The 21939-nt window shown below is 40.7% G+C and overlaps 1 protein-coding gene across 3 annotated transcripts in view; it reads left to right on the top strand.

Moving 5' to 3' along the window:
- Positions 1 to 21939, top strand: part of ADAMTS17 (ADAM metallopeptidase with thrombospondin type 1 motif 17) — a 196179-nt gene that overhangs the window by 147394 nt on the left and 26846 nt on the right. For 2 of the 3 annotated variants that reach the window (XM_075763921.1, XM_075763924.1), the window contains 4 exons: positions 1510 to 1667; positions 5920 to 6079; positions 8069 to 8204; positions 21176 to 21380. In XM_075763921.1, coding sequence (XP_075620036.1) covers positions 1510 to 1667; positions 5920 to 6079; positions 8069 to 8204; positions 21176 to 21380 — 659 coding nt within the window. Of the gene's footprint in view, positions 1 to 1509; positions 1668 to 5919; positions 6080 to 8068; positions 8205 to 11001; positions 11242 to 21175; positions 21381 to 21939 lie in introns of those variants that run through there. The other variant, XM_075763923.1, reaches the window with a different exon arrangement.

Genomic DNA, 21939 nt, shown 5'->3' with positions numbered 1-21939 from the left:
CTTGCAAATCTTCATGTGTGTATCAAAACAGAGATTTGATTGATCTTTTTCTCAAGGAAAGTTTAGGAAAATTCAGTTTCAAAAGCTGGTTCTGCTTGGAAACTGAAAAGAAGAAAAGCAGAGTTGTCTTGCTACATTTGGAAAGAAAGTTTATAGATAAATGATCTATGAATTTAAGGCTTGAAGATCAGAATAGGTTTCCTTATATACTGTCTGAATGAGAATCTCTGAACCCAACTGCTGCCAGACTTTAGTCAGTCTCAGGATTGGCAGTCTACATAAAAATATACAGATCTTGCCTTGCAAACCAGACTTCAGTTTACAGCCACCGTTGCTCTCATACTGTTTCACCCCAACTACCAGTTTTAATAGCTGTAAGAATATAACAATGCAAGTATGTAAGTGTTTTACCAGAAGTATCTTCAGATCATACTAAAGCAGCTACTCTGTGATATTAGATTCTTATATCGTATCTGCCAGTTTTCTAACGTGTCCAAATTTATGGCACTATCCTTCTTTCTAAGATTAAAATCTAAATAGTTACATTTGAGAATAATCCTTAAAGTGATCAAAGTGTTAATTTCCAATATACTAGATATTCCAGGTATGTTCATTTTACATACGTGCCTACATGTTGCCCATGTAACCTTTGGCAAGTAATGTTTAGATTATTCCAGGAAGAATTATGGCTCTAACTGATTGTTCTCTAATTATGCTCTCTGTTTGCAATCGGCACTCTGCTCAGCTTGGATAAGGAAAATGGGCTAGTAAGTTTGCACTTTCTTAGCCAGTCACTTCTACTTTGTAGTTCTTGCTTGTTAGCACAATGCTGTAGTATTTTAATATTACTTTTAAATCCAAATTAAATCTCTCTGCACTGAAAATCAAAGAAAATAATTTCAGTTGTACAAGTTTTCCTTTGCAAAAGCAGAGCTGTATGCATGACAGCAATATGCCATGAGTATCTGTGGGTTTTGGACGTGCTCCTGAAGTAGGTCAAACTGTGGAAGAGTTCTACCATTTAGTCCTAAATTAGTAGCATTTTTTCAAGGACAGTGGGTAGTTATCTTTTCTTCCTTTTATTTCCTTTGTAACTCCTTCTGCACACTCTATTTTCTTCCCATTAAATTTTCTGGCAGTGGAATGGCACACAGAATGCCTCGAAGTTTTGAAACTGGAGAATGTTGCTTATGCAGAAAGCAGAACTTAATAATTTTAGGTAGTAAAACCTCAGCAAGAGCAGTTTATTTGACATTATTGTTACTTAATACCAATGTTAATATAATTAGAAATGCCTTCATCAACTGAAAAACAGAATATGCCCAAGTTAGAAACATTATGATGAGTCAGCTAAAATTATACTTTTTTTTCTTTTAATCTTTTAAACTCCCATCCATTACAAGGCTACTGCATCTTGTACTTCAGGTGGGCTGAGACAGAAGCTCAATAGTCTATACTGTAATTACAAATTTACTTACATTTCATTCCATGGTGTTTGATCTGTTCCAGCTTTAAAAGATTCCAGTAAGAGATCCATTAACAGCGACTGGAAAATTGAGCTTCCTGGTGAGTTTCAGATCGCAGGCACTACTGTCCGGTACGTGCGAAGGGGTCTGTGGGAGAAAATCTCTGCCAAAGGACCAACTAAAATACCACTGCACTTAATGGTAACTTTATATCCTTTGTTTGTGTTTCTTAAGTGATGCGACATAAAGGGTTTATATCCTAGCTGAAAGTTAAAATTTGATTGTTTGCTTCCTCACCACAGTTTTTTAAAGGTATGCTGTAAGGCATCTCTTTGCATTCTTTTGCAAGGGCTGGGGAAACCCAGCTCCTTATTTAAAAATAAATGCTGCTCTATTCTGGGAGAACATGCAGTGTCCCAGCAGGCTTGTGTCCAGTACAGGATACTCCTGTGATGCCTTGCAGATGATGTGACAGGTCTGTTCTAAAGGACATAGGTTTCCAGGGGCCACCTTCATTTCATGAACATACCTGCTGACACACATGAAAGGATATTTGCCAAAATATCTCCTCAGCTGATCCCACAACATATTCTGTATTTAAATACACTGTTCCGCTAACAGAAGAGATGCAGATTTAGGATGTACAGATGATACATTTGAATTTAACCCTCTGTAGTGTCTTAGTTGCACAGAGAAATGTTCTGTGTTTTCTTTATATGTTTTGGTTTTTTTAATTTTATGCATTTTAAGGTATTCTTGAAAGTTTTTCCTAATGTTCAACATAGTCCTTCTGTTAAACAGGCATGTCATTTTGTAAACAGTCATGTGGCTGCTGTATGACAACATGAGTGAGAAGCCCACAGGGGTGAGAAGAGCAGGATTGTAGTCCCAGTCCTGTCACGAATGGGTGATGGGTGACTCATGGGCCAGTCCCTTAACGTTGGTGGTAACCTTGATGTTTCTATCTGTAAGGTAGCTGTAATAATGCCTGTCCCATATATGTGTTACTACTTGAAAGTCTCCAGAAAGCTTTACAGTTTCTATAGCGAGGTTTGCATACAAACATAGAGCATTTTAATGTATGCATTGTTCCCTGTAACAATTATATTTTTCCAGGTACTGTTTCTTTTCCTTGTGAGTTTTTGCCATGTTTGTTCTCTGAAGGCGATCTGTAAGCACTGCTAAAAATCATAAGTCTCTTCCTTTCCTCACCTGAATTTTTTGGCTTGCTGTTGTTCATTGTGCAACATTTCATGGCCCAGTTTGAAAAGCTCAAAAGTTGCTTGAACTTTTCACATGCAAACAAAAAATTAATAATAATACTCCACTTTGTCAGTACTTATCCTGTGTCAAAATATGCTGCATAGGAACAGGAGGTGTTTTGTCTTTGCTTTGTCAGACAGATGAGTGAGGTTACTAGGTTCACATACAGGCCATTGTAAAGCTGGATTCAAAGAGGTTACTGCTGAAATAGTCAGTGGTGCAGGTTTGGGCACCATCACTTTTCTGACTCAGCCAGGTAATTCAAGCTCTGCCCACACAAGGGAAGTGTATACAGGAGCCATCTTCATCATCATCAAAGTCAGCTTCTGCTTGACTTTGGCTTTAATGCAAATCTTCCCTCCTGAAACCAGGACTCTGACAAAGAATCTTGTACTGGAGTTGCACAGGTACTGTTTGTGAAGATGTTGTGCAGGGCTCCTTTGCCAGCTCTTGGAACCTTCCAGGGTGTTACTACATTGAGGTGTACTGCAATAAAATGTGGTACTAGAGTTTGTGAACTTCAGCATCAGTAGAGATTTGTTTTTAAAGAAATACTCACTTCCCCTTCATAAAGGTGTAAGCAACTAGCATAGGAAACTAGTGATTCTTACGTTCTCCATGAGTATCCTTTTCACATACAGACTGGCATTTTTAGCAGAGGAAATTTTCCTTCTTCACCTTCCCCCCAGAAATGATTAAAAAGGAGGAAAGTAAAAGTTACCAGACCATTAAAAAAAACATGTGGCTTAAAATCACTGCCAGTCATAAACAAAGCACACGTGAAGTCTTTTCTTCAAATCAGATATTAATCTTTTCCTTGATACAGGGTAGTGGGTTTCATTCTTTCAATGCAAAAAAGGCAGGATGGTTACCAGTTACCTCTAAATAGAAAACTGTTGTTCAAACAGTGGTGGAATACACTGGACTGACAAAGAGCCAGAAGCTTCAGTCAGTCCATTGTGACCTGCATTTGAAACCAATTATACACACATACACACACCCCAATTATATATGGCTACGAAATTGCATTAAATTGGTTTCATATGGGCCTTTAGATTCACTAGTCTTGCACCCATATTGAGATAATAAGGATTTCTTTTTAGGAGCTGGTTTTTAATACTTGCGGCTTTTCTCCAAGTGCATTGCCGTAAGTATATTTCTTGGAGAAATTAATGTTTGTGTAACTAGGCCTGTGCTAGACCTCCTCTTGGCAACAGAGGACAGCCAAACACTCCCAGAGCATAAAGATGCTTTAGACAAGACTGACTGATCAATTCTGTAGAACAAGCTGTTCGTATCTCATGCACTTAAACGAAGCCAGAGCAGGACTTGAGTTCTCTGCCTCTGACTGCCTGGTATTTCAAATTGTTTAAAAAAACCCCCAAAACATTCATCTTTGAAACTGTAATGACTACTGGCTTGTTTCAACCTTGGTATTTGGTTCTGATAGTAAGGCTCCCTCTGTAGCTGAAGCAAAATCCTATCTTTGTTCCCCACATCTTCCTGAAGATGCTTTTCTTCCTAGGGTTATGCATTGTGCAGAGCAACTCACAGGTGCTGAGTTTGCGTAGCCCCACAGTGTTCACCGCACAGACCTCCAAGATGTCAGTGGCTGCAAGCTGCACCCCTCCTTTCAGCACATACAGGGTTTTTTTTTTGGTTAAATGAGTTTATGGCATCTTTAGTGAGATTATTGGTTAAGTAGGAGTGATTTCTGCAAATCTGAACTGAAAACAATTATTGTTTGCAGAAAATAGCATTTGTAAATTTGCTTTTTTTTACTTGGGCAGCCGCTTGCTTCACTTATGATAGCCCTGCTTAAAATATCTTATTTGATAAGGTGCTGCTCCTATTTCACTAGGTGACAAGAACCAGCAGAATTCACCTGTCGAATGCTGCTGCAATTATGGGATAATAAGTATAAGTAAGTTTAAAGCCACACCATCAGCGTTACAGTAGTACTTCTATGGCATTTGTTAATAGTGTGGTAACTCAGATTCCATGGACCTCATACTCCACTGGGTATCTTCTAGTCACTTATGATTCAGGCTAGTGAAAGTGAGAGCCAAACGAAGCCCAACATGTAAATCAAAGCAGGACCAGAACTGTCATCTGCCTGTGGTGAAAAAATAAGCATTTTTCTCTGTTCCTCTGTCTCCATTAATAGTGAATTTTGGAGTAATAACACTAAAGACATCACATGGGACTCCATGGGAAATAATCAGCCTGCTGTTGGAAGCAGGTTTCACCTTCCTCTAGCAATATGCAGGGTATGAAAATATCTATGTTCCCAGCACCTATATGATATGGCTCTTCCTTGTCATCCTCAGGTTTCTGAGACAATAAAATCCTGCTCCTACAGCTTGTCAGCAGGAATAGTCATGCTCACTTTGAGTGCCACATTTCCCAGAAGGCATGTGACATTTTTTTGCATTAGTTGTTTTTGCTTTGAGAGGAATCACCTTGTTCCTTCGGATGTGTTAATAAACATCTCTCTGCCTTCAAACTGGACTGCTGCAGCCCAACTCAAAGGCTGTAAATGCTGCAGCTCACAGAATCACAGAATGGTTGAAGTTGGAAGGGATCTCTGGAGGTTGTCTTGTCCAAACCCCCTGGTCAAGCAGGGTAGCACAGAGCAGGCTGCCCAGGACCATGATCAATAAACAGTTTAGTGTTAACCTAGAACTTCTCCATTCCTTACAAAGGTCTCCCACCATAAGCCTGAGGCTCTGCATGAGGCTGCAGACAACTTGCTTTCTAGAAAACAAGCATAGAACAAGTATGATGAGTGACTTTTTAACTCTAGATGCTCATTAAAATAGTTGTTACATGAAAACTGCTGATTTAATGCTTCCTGTTGTCTTACTATTTCTCTTTAGATAGCCAGTGGCCTGCTGTTCACGTTTGAGGCTTAAACAAAGTTATGCACCGAATTCCAGGTTTAGACATCTCCATGACTGTTTTAAATATTCACAAATCATGAGCAGTTATTGCTTCTGCAGATGCCCTGTTTTGCCAATACCACTGTAATTTCAGGCTTCTAGATAAAGATTTGGTTGCCTTTCATGACGTACTTATATTTTAGAAATATTGGCCTTAGACAGCATTTCCAGCATTACTGTCTCTGCAGTTTTTTGGCTTTCCCAGTACACAGTGTGTCGTAACAGCCTTTCTTTTCCTGCTGAACCAGGTGCTGTTATTTCATGACCAGAATTATGGAATTCATTACGAATACACCATTCCTGTAAACTATACTGCTGAAAACAGAAGCGAGCCAGAAAAGCAACAGGATTCTTTGTACATCTGGACGCACAGCGGATGGGAAGGGTGCAGTGTGCAGTGTGGAGGAGGTAAGGCCATTTGGAAGCTTGGTGAGACTTACCATACGGTGTTTGCAGACACCAGCCGTTAGAGAGGTGCCTGCAGAAGACAGTGTTGCCAAAGCATGAAGGAAACCGACCCTGGGAATGGATGTTGCTATAATGAACTCAAATGAGAGCTCATTCTCACCAGCTCTCCCAGCTATCATCCACATCCCCACAGTTAATTTTCACCCAGTATTTTGGCAGGGACGCCGCTTTGTCGGCTCGTTACCGTAGCTGGAACTGCACCTGGGTTAACGCTCCATGGATGGCTCAAGGCACTGTGTGCAGCCCCGTATCTCAAGCTTCCGTCACATTCTTGGAGCCGAGTTTTCACAGGTGTTCAGACATGTTCACTGAAAGACACTTCCTTCCCCAGGGATGAAACAGGGGCAGTGCTGCTGTGACAACTCCTGGAGATTGCGTCAGATGCTCTTAATGTGGGGTGGACTTTCGAGGAGTACATGAGCACACTGCAAATCACACTTTTCCGATGATCCCTAGGATGCGCTGAGACAGATTTGCTGAAACCCTAGGGGGAATTGATGCCTGTGAAGTCAGAGACTGGTTTATCGGCCACTGTCCATGCTAGAAGAAGCAGATTTTTCCCTGAGGAAAATGGATCATTTCCATGCATTCTGGCCAGTCTTTCTTTGCCAGCAGACCCAATTATTTATCATATTATATGACACAAAGAAAGAATGTTCATCTTCGTATTTGAAGGCTCACTGCCCTCAATGTACTGAAATTGTGGATTTATTTTTTTCTGTAAATAGAACTCATTTTAAAATGGACACTTGCTTTTACTCATGTTTTAAAACAATAATTTCTTAGAGCCATTAAACCCTCACATGAATGAGTTGGAAATTTGTTTGTGGCTCTTTTGATTCGTGTTGCAAACCTGCCACATATTTGAAGCAAATCAGTACCTGGCAACATGACTCCTACCAGTAGTAGCAATTGGATGCAATTGATCTCATATTTTGGTTGTGAGATGCTTTTACTACTTAGCCAAGCCAGGAAGAGCCTTTTCCCTTCCATACAGACCTTTATAAATTTTTTATTAACAGAATTTGAGTTATTTCTTAGTATTTGCTGCAGATCATGAATAAACTCAATTTGATGAAGAGTCAGGGCTAAGAAGAGGATCTGAAAAACCAAAATAATTAGCAGTAAGGCAAAGTCACGTGGTGCAGGAATAGTATTTTCCTTGTTGCATCTGGTCATTGTCATGCTGCCTTGTGCACAGCTTTCCTGATGTCGCACCGTGGAAGGCTGAACCCTGAAGGCCACACTGCTGTGGTGAAACTCCTGATGCACAGTTTATGTCAGAAATGCTGACTACTCCTGAGATGTCTTTTACTGGCAGGGTTTTCAAAGTAGTATATCTGGAAGACTGAAGATGAGAAATTATTTCTTTTGGTGGCTTAATTTCACCTCTTTGTGAAATATGAACAAGCCCATATCATTCTTGAATCCCGGTTACTCCTTCTCAACCTGACTCTTTCTGAATGGGGAGCAGTAAGAGGCAGCTGTCCTGTCATTATCAGTCTCTGAGGGGTGGACGATTGTGTGGCTTCAGCTTACATAGCTGCAGCATCTGTCCTAGGTGATTACAGGGCACAGCTTCACGTGGAGGAGGAACCAGAAATGAAAACAAATTGCTTTCAAGATTGTTTTCACATTAAAGACTAGAAAGAGAAAGCCAACATGTTGTTCCTGTGAAGCAGTCAATTTCACAATTATTGAGGAAAGTTTTGTAGCTTGTGGGGGAAAAAAACAACCAGAACAGTACAAAGGTAAAACAGAAGTGGGAAATAAGATTGCTTGCAGAGGTGGTAGGTCTCTATAGATTACATCTTGGAGAGGTAGTAGGGAGCTCCTAGCTTTTGAGTTTTGGTTAACAAGTTGACATGGTTTTGTTCTTAGCCACTAGTTTCCTTTCTCAGATTTGTTTTTTATTTATTTGACTTGTAGGTGAACGGAAAACCATTGTGTCTTGTACTCGAATTATTAACAAGACCATGACACTGGTGAATGACAGTGACTGCCAACGAGTGAATCGCCCCGAGCCCCAGGTCAGGAAATGTAACACACACCCCTGCCAGTCACGGTAAGGAGTTAAAAAATAATAAAACCCAATATCCTTTTCCTTCACAAATCACCCATTTCCAAAGCCTCCATCTGGTGAACACGGTGAAAATGTCTAAAAGTACTGGAATGCATTGTTAGCCCTAGTAACCAGCTGTAATATTCATTTCCTTTTGTTGAGCAGGTTAGATTTTCATTACCTCAGAGTCCATTTAATTTGTGGCCAGCAGGGCCAGATTCTATGCAAGCTGCCTTCATGCATTGTTTAGGGATGGGTTTTTTTATCCCCTTTGATGCCTCCTGGGTGACAGAGCAACTGGCAGTATAAAGCTAGACAGGAGTGCAGTGACAGCATATCTAACCTTATTTTTTTTTTAATCAGCACAGACTAGGGTCTGATTAATTGTCAAAGAGTGCTACAAAACACCTCACAAACAACCCACCGCCTTTAAGCTACTACAGCTGACCTGCTGTGTTGCATGCATGATCTGTATTAGCACAGTTCAGACTGGGAGTCTCTAGTCAAGAAGCGTATCTTCTTCGTGTGAAGTTTGTACGGTGTCTAGCAACACCTGCATAGTTCTGGAAAAATACCTGAATCTTGCTGAAGTGAAGAAATGATGATGAAACACATTTTAGATGCTTTCCTCAGTAAGGGTGCTTTTCTGCATTAGCTGGAGTAATTAGAGATCTAATACTAATAAGTTCCAAAAATAATAAAAAGCTTTCTTTTTAATTTGGCAAGCACTTTTAGCTGAATTAGTTTTAATCTGCATTGTATAAAAAAAAAGAGGTTTCTGGCCAAAATGACAAAACATAGAAGGCAAATTAATTTGTTCAGTTTGTTTGCTAATGAAAAAGTTCATTCTTGCTCTGCAGTAATGTTCAGCATTGTGGAGTAATGTAGATGCTCCACTTTGACAGTAGCTAGAACATAAAATCCATTTAGGATAAAGCGCAACAATATCTAAAAAAGCATACTCAAAACACCCTGCTAGCTGTTGCATCTCGTTTAATCAGACAAGCCAGGGAAACCTACCTACAAAGCTAATCCTGGCCAGCTACAAAGCTGGCAGAAACAATAGGGAAAATGAGAAACAACACACTTCCTTCTAATTAGACCTGCACTCTGATTAAAGTGCCCTGAAGCAGAGAAATCCAATGTCAGGTAATCCATCAATAAGCCTAGGCCGTTTCAGGTTTCATTTTCTGTCTGCACTGCCCATTATTGCTGCTGTACGCTGTTGTGGCCATACCGCTCTCAGTGGTACGGAAAGGCATAATGAGATATCCCATGTGCTTCTAGGTGGGTAAGGAGAGCCAGGCTCTCAATGACTTCAAGGAAACTGTCATTTCCATGAGGAAGTTTCCTGAATTCAGTGATGCTGGGACTTCTGTCATGTCATTTTCTCAGAAAGACAGAAGGAAGGAGTATCTGCTTGTGTTTCTGCCCTGACATGAAATATTTCTTCTAGACCTTTTGCGAAGCCATTGGGAGGAGACTGGAGTGAGCCCAGGCAGGTGTATTGGAGGGGTTCTAGGTGGTAGAGATGAAGAAAAACAACTTACAAAGTTCTGGAAGAAGTAGGAAGCTTCTGCCTCTGCTAGCTAAGAGCAGCTAAGGGACGTCTTGGCCATCAGGTCTGTTAGAGCCGTAAGACCCACAGTGCTGTTTCTCAGTGGGATCTCCATGACCCTGAGCCCTTGGTGAAGTCTCCTCTTTGTTGCACACTTTCACCATGACATTCCTGCCTGGCCACGGCAGGGACAGTGGATTAGGTAAATCACACAAATCCTCCTGAGAAAAGAATACTCTGTTCCTAAATCCAGACTGTATTCTTTGTGGATTCAGGTCCAGCCCTTAATGTTATTCCAAGGTATCTCTTCTGTATGGAATTATCAGGCAATTTATAGCCACAATTTAGCACAGTTGTCCCCAGAAGCAATTAGCACTGCCACAGGGACACTCTCATTGGACCATTTTTTGTCAGAGCAATGACAGCAAGCACCAAATGTGCTTAGTACCCGGAAAGGCCACAAAATCCTTGCTGATGATCTGATAGACCACACTCTCTCACTCACTCCGTGTAGACTACACTTTCACACTTAACATGCTTTTGACTGGAAACATTTTCAGAAGCACATTCTCTGTGCCTCTGTAGAATTTAAATTTCCACTTGCTTTTGCCCACCCAGATATTAGAAATGCATGCTTAGCATATTCTCTGACCAAGAACATCTTAAAGAAACCATTCTCTTTCACCATGTCAATGCTTTTTTTTATAAGCCCTGAATTTGTTTTAGGGTTTCAAGTAAAATTATTGTAGCATCTTGTTACAATAAGGTCCTTTCCCATTTCCACTCAGACCTAAGCCCTTTACCTGGGTGTAGAAGAAGGAACAATGCTTTCCTTTCTATAGTAAACCTGCTGTGCTTTGTGCATTTTGATCTACATTTATACTTTTACTCAAAATTTAGAAAAATCACTTTACAGAGGATTTATCTCTAGGGAGGGGTCTTATGGCCAGCACAGGACTGGATCATAGGATATTGTCTCTGTTTCTCTTTTGGATGTGCAGTGTGACTTTAATTCACTATCCCACATTGTCCCTTTGCTTCCTCTCTTAATCCGTGTATAATCTGGATTGCAGAGTCTTTGGGATGGGGTGAGATCATGTTGTATAAATGGAGGAAGAGGAGGAGGCTATTGCATTTGAGATATTATAATAAAAATTAAAAAATAATAACCCATGTTATATATATAAAGTTATCTGGAGAAAAAAAAAGGGTATGATATTAGTAACAGTGTCTTTCTTCCAGCACCATCCCAAAGTGCTTTGCAAATTATATATCCCTTTGAACTTCAGCCACATCTTGGGAGAGCCAAATAATGTGGGGCAGGGGACAGTAGTTTCATGAGGCCAAGGAGAAGATTAGAACTCTGCAACTGCAACCCAGCATCTGAAAAAAACAAGGCAGGATTGAAAAAAGGATTGGACACACTGACATGTTTTAAAATTAAACGTCAGAGAAGAGAATTTTCTTAAGGGTTTTGTTGAAACTGGCAAAAATAAAAGAATCTTTCAATCTTTATTATTGTTACTCTTTCACCTTTTAAAAAAATGCCTCTTTTTCTTCCTATTTTATTTTTTATGTTCCTTGACCCTCTTTTTCCATTAAATTCTTTACAGCTTCCTTTCCTGTCCCAACTGCACCCTATTAGCACCTCTTTATTCTAATCCTTTGCCTAGCTCTTTAGATATTTTTTACAAAGCCCTCCTGTAACCAGATGGAATCTGGATTCTTGCATGCGGTGCGTATGGGTTGTTTCCAGCACACTGAACACCAACCCAAATATATAGGCAAACCCAGCACTCATGTTGGCACAAGACTCAGAAATCACAGATCACATCAGCTGTTATTACTGAAAACATAGGTCGGCCAGTGGCCACACACTTCAACATGCATGGTTGGGTCTATGAATGTGAAACTGCTCCCATCTAATGCAGGAAAAGAACCAAAAACACATGAAATTTCCCAACTGTTAGAATTGTAATGGCCTGTATGCAAACACTATTAATTTTCCTCCTCTTTGCTGTAATAGATTCTAATAGAGGTTGAGTTCTTTCAGGGACCTGCTGAATATGTGGTGTTCCTACACAGATGCTTAACAGCAGCATAAAAGCTGCCTTCATCTACAGAAAACCACAGGAGACATGAGCCCTTATTTTCACTGTTTAGGACTTGAAAGTATCTCCTCAGTCCAAGGGTTAGTTTTCTGCCACTACCAGCAGCATGTCATAGACTCCTTTCCATAAACTGGTTTTGCTCCACAGTCTCCTTCCCTCACTGGAAGGCTCTCCTGTGACCTTGCTGTTCATGTGAGTCAGGATCTTTTAATTCCAGCATTAATTATTTATTGTCATTTTTCAGCCATTTGTTCTTGCATCAGCTCTGTTCCTTTGCTTTGATAGTATTTTCCCTCCCTATCTCTTTGCCTTGGGCTAAGTGCCATATGATAAAGCATACCAGTGTATCTCCTCCTTCCATCATTTTGCTGGGCTAACTCCATTACTTTTCTTTAACTTCTTATTGGATCAGAGATTGTGCATCAATTCTTCATTACCTTGGTTACCTTGGTCACCTTCTCTACTAGTGGTCTAATTTACATTACTTAAATTAATAATTTGAGTACATAGGTGACCAGAAGTGTATGGAGAATCCCGGTCCCAGTCCAAGCTACCCTTACACAATTGCATTCATACTTTCCTGTCTTCATTGGGAGTAATGCTCCTAATATATGTACTTTGCTTTTTTCATGGCTGCATCATATTTGTGGCTTACAGTCATTCTAGACATTTTCCTCCTCATTTCTTTCAACATATGAATCCTACTTTAACACAGAAATGCTTGTTATTAGTCCCTAAGCACACAACTTTACAGTGTGCTATTAATTTTCATCGTACTTCTGTTATTGCGGTACTAAAGGTTATTCAGTTCTTCCTGTATGACATCCTAATCTTCCATTGCATTGACAAGGCTTCTAGACTTTGTATTGTCAGCATTTTCCCCAATTTTTCAGAAGTTTTCTTCTTTTTGTGCCAAAGTCATTAATGAACATGCTAAATTAGATCAAATGCAAGACAGATCTTTCAGGAAGTCCACTGGTAACTAATCTAAATTCCTGACATATCTGATATTCCTTTACAGCACTACACTGTGGCAAGCTCTCACCTACCATACAATTTACGCATTGATATCCATGTTTCCCAGCGTATCACCAGTTTCTCCAACTTACATATGCATTTCCAGTGCAGCAAGAGGAGTTCTTTACTGATAACCAAACAGATTAAATCTACCACATTTCCTTTGTCTGGAAAAGCAGTTATTTTAATCAAAGAAATACAGCCAATGAGTTTTTCCTGGAGGAAACCTATGTTGCATCCATTTGCCATTATTTCTTTGATTATTGTTTCCCTCCAAATCCGCTCTAAAAACTGGCACGCTGCTGAGGTTACATGGATTGCTTCTTTCTTTCTTTCTTCTATTCCCCTCTCACTTTTCTATCCATGGACTGGAATCCAACACTGTGCTCTCCAAGGGCTCACGTACCACAGTGATGCCCACCGGCGAAAAATGAAGCCAGTTATAAGACTCAGCCAAGGCCCCAGCTGGTTTGGCACCTCGCTGACCTGCCTGAAAGGCTGGTGGCTGCTCAAAGCGTGGTGCCTCAGTGTGTAATGGTTGATAGCGCCCAGTGCTTTCATTCTTAGTCTGATTTAAGCTCATGGTGCTTATCTATATGACTGTTACTGTCTGAGAGTCCACCTCTCCCTTTATGCTCCACCATATACCTGTGACAGCGCCCTGTTTAACAGTCCAATAATACAGAAATCAGTCAGCATCCCTGATTCTGGTCTGTTTGCACCATTTTTATTTGTGTTATCATCACAGATAGATGGGGAGCAGAACAGTTTTGAACTTATTTTGTGAGGTGAAAGTCTTTCAAATAGTAGAATTTAGGGGGGAGCAGTATGAAGGAAAACTCCTTGAGAATGTTAGAAATTACTTGCAGGGCTGTATAGAAATTATACTAAACTGGAGGGACATACTGGGAGCGTCTGTTAACTGAAGGGACTGAGCTAGACATTTAATGCTTCCAAATGGTTATGTTCTTTCATTAATGCAGTCAGACTCTTTTGGAACCTGTGCAAATGTTTATCATCCATATGGTCCAATGGCAATGAGTTCAAAACCTTATCTGTGCCTTGTGCTAAGAAACATCTTTTTTGGTGTGTTTTGAATTTGGTTACATGAAAAAAAGAAAAGAAGGAACAGCCATGGGGAGGGTTTCAAATCATTTTAGCTTGGAAATCTGGCATAAATAGTAATGTTAGCACCCTCTGATCCAAGGAGGCACCACGTAAGAGCTCGTTTTGAAGTAGTTCCCAAAACTGGAGTTGGGATCTCTAGAATCAGTCTGAGCTTAATGAATTTGCCAGGACTGTGCTGGACACTGTGCAAGACACGGTGGCTGCAGGCGGCTGAGCGACCAGGCGATGCTGCACCCTGGTGGCTGCTCTTCAAGGAAACTACCCTGAGCTGCCGGCGGTGGGCAGCTGCAGCAGGTCTCTGGCAGGTCTTGCAGGAGTAGAAGGCAAATGCTGTAGATCAGAAAGCCTCAGACTCTTCTGGGTACCTTTGTGAGTAGGTAGCTGATGTCCTGTTGTGGGTACATCTTGTTGTCACTATCCACTAGAAGGAGACAAAATCACACGCATTCCAGGTCGTAGGCAGTTCATTGAGTACAGCAACAGGCAATCAGTACTTAATTAGCTACTGAAAGACAAAAAGATGTTTCCAAGCAAATCCAGCAACTCAACTCACTGAAGCAATTCTGGAAGAGAAGAGAAGTCTTAGGAACAGACAGAGAGTAGAATGAGGAGGGCTTATTGGCTACTGCTAAATGCATTTACATGAAATAATTCAAGATGACTTGCTAGAACAGAAGTTAATTTGGCATTAGTTTTCACAGGGAGTCATGAGACATGTTTCTTAGCTTTGGTGTAAACACCCAGGCTGGCTTACATCACAGTTTTTCCCATTATAATGTTTGACTCAACAGCGTGAATGTTGAACACTGCCTTGTTTTAAAATGTTAAATGATCTGTGTTTCTTTGGTTTGAGGCTCTTCAGGCCAAGTGCAGTCTTTACCCACAAAGAAGGATTAGCAGGATAATCTAGCAAAATATTTAATCATGAAATTCACTCCTACTGCTGCCTGCTGTAATGCTCTTTACACTGTTTGCATCCTGTGGTGTGAGCTGAGGAAAAGGTACTGCCTTTCTTGAAGGGAGATGCCCCACCAAAGATACACCAGCCATGGATCAGGATAGGGCTAACTCGCTGAAAAAGGGCTCTGAGAGTACTGAGGTTCTGTGCCTTAGCGAGGCAGCTGCCAGCAAGGACACCTACTCACACCAGTGCCACACCGAGTCCTCAGAAACTGTGTGATCTACTTGACGGGGGACAGAGGATGGAGAAGACAAGGTCTTCCATTTAAAAAAAACTTCCCAAGGTGCATGTAAATTATAAAACATTGTCCTATGGCTGATCTTATAATTGGTGGGAAATTTAAAAAAAAAAAAAAAAGTTGTCAAAATGATAATCACTAAAGAAAAAAAGAAACCTGTGTTAGTGAAAGTTGGCAAGTCTGTTAGCAGAATGACTACTGTACTGGAAAATTACTGAGCACTGTTTATAAAGGCAATCAGACAGGAATGTTAGTCTTGGAGTCCTACTTTCAACATCAGCAGCTGTATTATTCTACTAGATTCCTTGTACTTTAAAAAAAACAAAACAAACCAACCTTCTAGTGACTGGGTGTGGCACAACCTGTTCCCAAAAGTCAAGATTCACTTGATTATTTTGACCCCAGTATAGCAGAGATATGGTGGAGAGCTTTAGAAATGTGTAGGGAAAGAAAGATACAACAGCAGAGTGTGCATATTTCATGGAAATCATAAGTCTATTTATAAACAGTGTTTTCTTGCTTCTGCATATTCAAGCATGAATTTAATTTGATCGCTGTAAGCAAAAAATATCTGACTGTCAATTCCACGTGACTGATTCTCAGAGATCTTTTCCAATTCTCCCTGCTAAAATTATCCAGTGTGAAGTCCTGGCCCCACTGCAAGTTGGTCTGAGTTTTGCCTAACATCAGCAGAGCCACAGTTTCACCCAGGTGCTTCAGAAAACTAAGAGCGACTTCGACATGATTTTGCATCCCAAGCCAGTGCTGAAGACAACCAATCCTAACTAGACACGGGGTTATCCTGCCCTGTATATTAGAGCAACAATGTATGTTAAACCAAAGGGTATGCAATAAAATCTATTAGAAATAGAACCCTCAGATTACACTGCTTTAGATTAGTTTCTGTCACAACTAGTTTCTGTACTTTTTCAGACTGGCTATGTCTTGTTTAGGAGAAAATTTCCTCTGATACTTTATTCAGTGGTAGTACAGGCTCTTAACTAGTTGTAGTTAAAAGCCAATTAAAAAAAAAAAAACAGCTTTAATAAAAAGAGAAAAAAATGTGTTATTGCAAATGTGTCTCTGGTCACATCCGAGCGATTATTGTGAAAGCAGGGAAATTAATTTCATTAGGGAGGGAACAAAAGTAAGGCAATCCCTGTCAATTGTGAGGGCATGTGCGAATAGGTCATGGATGTTTAGTTAATGGAACAGAACCAACCTCAAGCCCTGCACCTCTTCTGCAGGGCTTGAGATAGAAATAACCAGGTGAAATTTAATGGGCCGCAATATTTACCTAGAACATGTAATGGCTTTATGTTATAAGAGGCTACAAATCTCTAAAAAATGACCTCATGTCTTTTGATTGCACTCCTCCGCCCCATCCTTCAACCTTGACCCATTTTATCTTCATAGCATTTTTTTTCCAAATCGTTAGCTACAAGTCTTCATTTGCAGACATTCATCTCCCCTGGGTTTATGTACATAGTGCTGTAGACAATTTTTTTCCTAGAAAATGTGGAAGTAGGCAAGTAGGTAGAGTGGATAATTCAAGGTTAATGACTAATCCAGACCATAGAAAGATCAAATGATGAACTGAACCTCCAAAAGATATTTCAAGTTTGCTCCAGGGGCCTGCCAGATGAGTGTTGCCAAAGCAGATTAGAAGAACTCCCAATTCCTCAGCAGAGATACTGAGAGGTCAGAGGTTGAGGAAGACTCAGAAGACAAAGATTTAAAACAGCCCTCTCAGATTGCATTTTCTGCCCATCCTAGCTTTTTGAGGCTGTAGAAAAACACACCCTTCTGGGCATTTTTTAGCTAGAAAGACAGCCACTGACTGGGTTAAAAGATCTGTGCTTAAAAGCTCATCACTTTCTTCCTAAATCTAACCACCAGCAGGGATCATCTAGCTCTTGAATCTTCTATGGATGTAAGATTACAAAAAATAATACCAAGGATAAAATCATCCCTGTGGTTGTGAGAAAGATGAGTGTGTTTGTCACATAAATCAGTGCTTGTTGGAAAAATGTGAGGCTCTCCAGGGACTCCGGCTCGAATACTCAGAATATAGGTTATAACCTGGGAGGGAAAGACCAAACTGAAAAGATCTGTGGTGTCAAGCAATCCCTAAGATCAGTTTACAGGCTTAAAACATAACTGGAAGCCAAATGCTCTATGTGATGTACACAGGGCTCAGCGTACAACAGTTAATTGGCTTAGTTAATAATACAGAACTAGCTTGGTGTTTTGAGTTAGAACCCTGGAATTATTTTTTACATTGTCATAAGAAAAATACTTACTGTTTAAAAAAAAAAAGAAAAGTAAGTCTTATTCTTAAACACATCCAGGTGTGTTCAAAAGGTGTAATGACAGTGTAGAGAGGAAAATCTGTCTGTAGTGTAATTTAACAGTAACCATAATGTGATACTATTTGTACATCACATTTTTCTTCCCTGTGTACATATAACTTGCAGATGGTAATTATGCTAATACCTTGCTGCACATTACCAAATAGGAAACTGGTAGGAATTTTCATATTTAATCACTTTATCCATAAATCCCTTGTCTTTCCACTTTGGTTGTGAAGGATGCTGAAATATAGTTGCAGTGATTCTGTCTCTTACAGGTACTAAAATAGTATTTTCTGCTGCCTATGAAGGGGGCTTTGGGAGAACTGTGGGGAAAGACCAGGGTACTGCCAGTACTGCACATAGCACTCACATTTACTTGTTTGCCAGATCATTTTTACAAGCCATTGAACCAAACAGAGATTTCACTGAGAGGATGAAATTTTGTGGTCAAAGTGATCATCCTCTTGATGCCTTTGAAAATAGCCTACTTTACTGATATTATTATTATTCAAACATTTAATCTATCACTTGTCTCTTGGATATGAGACTAAAACCACTACTTTAAAATAGCCTTTAATTTCTAAGTATTTTGATTCCATGTCAGCAGCAGTTGTCACAAGTAGGATCGAGTGGGCTGTGAGGTTTCAGAGATCCTTTACGGTGTAGTCCCATGTTATTTGTAACCATTGGGCTTGGAGCAGGGATGGATGTAGTTGGTCGGTAGCTGAAGCTGGCCATACAGGTGCCACTCTTACAAAAAAGCTGGAGATTGTGTTTTTACCACAGGCACAGCTTTGTATTGATTCCCTGGGTTTTGGCTCATGCCCTGTGCAGTCATTCTTTTCATCATGATCATGATTTGTTTTTTCTGTGCTAGTTTTCCAGTTATGCTCTGTCATATCTGTGCTAGAGTGGCACTAACTAGAGACCGCTGAACAGCGTAGAAACGAGATGATTTCTCCCTTCCACAAGAGCAATAACAAAAAAAAAAAAAAATTAAAAAGGAATTTTCCTTCCTGAAAGTCATAACCTGACTTCTTAAGGCATCTTGGAAATAGTTGGCATGCTGCATGCTGCCCATCCTAAATGCAAGCTCACAGAGAGCCTCTGCCAAGAATGTATTTTTATCTTTCTCCTTTGCTTTCAGTCCCTTTCCCTTTTTCTTTTGCCAGTAGCTGTAGATCACAGTGAGAGTACAGTGCTGAAGTGAATATTAGTTCAGTGGAGCCTCTACAGAAACAGTTCCCGGCCCTGTGACTCACATTCAGCTCATAAGACAAAGTCATTCTTTCTCCCTCTACATGCCCTTGCTGAGCAGTTCCTTCACCCAACTAGATAGCTGCCTCCACATTTGCTCTGATAGGGCAGAGCCCAGCTGATATGAAGGGAGCCTGGCTATTAATTTTCATGAACACTGATTTCTGCACTTCAAGGCTATTTTTGTCAGTATTTCAGTCCTAGTATTTGATTACCCAGCTGGCATTTTCCCATTCCGTAAGCAAAATACCAAGCACTCAGCCACAGAGATGGGCCAAAACTACTGTCTAGAGAAACACGTTTGGTGTCTTGCCAGCTGTTTTAGCCAACGGAAATTCGCAGATGTGTCAACTGCTTTAATGCACAGAAACATTTGAGTGGGGCCCTGTTCCACAAAAGACAGGTGGCCAGCCTGCCCGATCCTGTCCTGCTCAAATCTAATGGCTTCTGCCTTCACTGTCAACGCAGTCATCAGTGCTGTCACATCAGGTCATCAACCATAACATTTGGCAAATGAATTCATGACAATTGCACCAAACGAAGATGTTTCTACAAATTGTGCTGAACTGATTTTGCCCCGTTCAGGAATACGAAGATGAGAAACAGTTGTTTGATCTGTTTAGGAGAAGTTACGCAGCAACTTCAAAAGAAATATGGTTAATAAGTTGGCACATACAGGGCTCTACCTAGAATGTTGGAGCCTTCATCAAAATGAAATAGTATTTCAGAGCAGACTTTTGTTTTTGGGAAGTCTTATTTGAGCCACTTATCATAACAGACAAGCCAGGATTGAGTGACAAGTAAAAAGATTCATGGTATAAGGATACTAATCTAGGTGACAGTCCTAAATAACAGGCTAGAAGGCCAATTACCTGGTGAGAAAGGCATGATAGCCTTCTGGTGCACAGCACCTACACAGTTATTGTTCCAGTCTTTCACTTCATCCAGGAATGCCTGTAATTACAGAGAACATGTTCCTCATTGACAGATTGCAGGAAGCGTAAAGATCGATGCTGCTTGTCTCAAGGAAAAAAATCTTTTCTCCCTATATACCTCCTAATTCAGATTCTTCTTAGACATTTTATTCACTGCCTTGTAGCCCACCTCTAACCACAGTGGTGCTTCCAGTACTTGCTGGAGTCAGTGGGAGCCTTTCAGTTCGCCTTACACTGAGCTGGAAGACAGCCGGGTGAGGTTGCCTCATTTCCCTTGCATGCCCACAGCTGGAGACTGCTCCCAGCAGCAATGTGTTCCTTACCTTGGAGGAACCTGAACACCTCACAACGTTGTGCTGGGTGTTTGCCAAAGAGCCTTTAAAGACATAACAAAGCAAACAACAACAAAAAAGGCCATGTATTTGTTCCCAGTACACTTTGATCAAAGGGGAAGGAAGTGGGAACTGAAATGTGCTTACAAAGTAAATGAATCCCAAAGGCTCGGAGAAATGATGGTTATAGGGAAATGTGCCCCCATCCAGACTGGATTATGGCACATCCTTGTGAGCTACAGCAGCTTTCAAACAACATCGCAGGATCCTTTCTATAGGGAAAATCTTGTCTTTTTATGTACTTCTTGAGCCTTGGCAGTTAAATGCAATTCAGATTTTCTAAGAATGAACATGGCCAGCTATTCTCCATTTTTGAGGCCCCTAATGCCATGAACTTCAAATAGATGAGATTCCAATTAAACATCCTGGAAAGCCCAACTATGAAAAGGGAAATCTGACCAGCAGCTGTGAGAGGGTGAACTAAAAATGAGGCAGGAGATGTCTTTGCATTCTAACAGTCTGGGATGTAGAGGATTTGTATGCTTTGAGGTCATATACTGTAGGGCTAGAGAAGCTGACTGATCCTGGATGCAGGAAAGCCGTGTTGGGCAAACTGTCTGGCCGTAGCACCATCCCGGTTTGTACACAGTAAGTACAGGTTCTCTGCACAGCTCCACTGCACAGTGAAGATGTGCGTGCAGATGTAGCAGTAGTTTTCCCAGGTTCCTCTCAAACGCAACAATATTTGTGGGATAGGATGGTCTGCAGACAAGTCTGTCTTTACCTGGGGGAAAAATGCAGCCACATTGTAAAGACTGGGGGTTAAAGGGAGCTATGCAGAGTTTGTGTTTCTCTCTAGCATGGAGGCAGAAGTGGACATACATACACTTGTAAACCGACACTTTTCTGCTTTGCACACTTCAGCTCCTAAAGGTGATCAGGTAATCTCAGTGTGATGGCAATACAGCACCATTGAAGAACCCACAAATCTAGGAAGAGTTGCCCATTTCTTACTGTTTTTAAGTGAAGCATAATGTTTTATCCCACCACTTTTTTAACATTCCTTCTCTGGCTCCTTCCCAGGTGGGTGACTGGCCATTGGAGTCCCTGCTCTGCTACTTGTGAGAAAGGTGTCCAGCACCGGGAAGTGACTTGTGTTTATCAGTTGCAAAATGGCACCTACGTTAACACGAGAGACCTCTACTGCCTTGGCAATAAACCAGCAACTGTCCAAAGCTGCGAAGGACGGGACTGCCTTTCTATCTGGGAAGCATCAGAGTGGTCAAAGGTAGGAACTTGATTCAAGGAGCCAGACAGCACACAGCTCTGAATACACTGGCCCTACTCCAGCTAAGTGCTTAAAATTAAGCATGTTCTCATGGTCAGCATACTCAATGCCTCACAGAACTGGGGCACTGAGAAGGACTGTCATTTGTTGAGATGATCAGTTTGGAGCTGAATTTTGTATTCCATACCGGATGAGTTTTTCAGGCAGGTTTTAGATATCATGCTATAGTAACTATATCTTTCCATCTGAAAACTCTGACCAGCAAGGAGAAACATTTGACTGACCTGAGAACACAAGTGTAGTAACCTACCAGGGCTTCTGGCTCCATTTAAATGCAGTATAAAATAAATACCAGATTTATCAAGCATCCAAATGTTACAGAGAATGTACAATCTTTGGGCCTTAACCAACCTTATTTTGTGTAATTTCAAGAACATGGAAAACCTGGTTATTCTTTGTAAAAAAAGGTGCATGTCCACGTTGTTGCAGAGTTAAGAAATTATTCTCAAATATTATAAATACATTTCAGATATAAATTATGTGTGGTCTAGACAGTTAG

This window comes from Balearica regulorum, chromosome 12 (genome assembly GCF_011004875.1).
Source record: "Balearica regulorum gibbericeps isolate bBalReg1 chromosome 12, bBalReg1.pri, whole genome shotgun sequence".
Taxonomy (NCBI): Eukaryota; Metazoa; Chordata; class Aves; order Gruiformes; family Gruidae; genus Balearica; species Balearica regulorum.
This window is presented reverse-complemented; position numbering and strand designations above follow the sequence as displayed.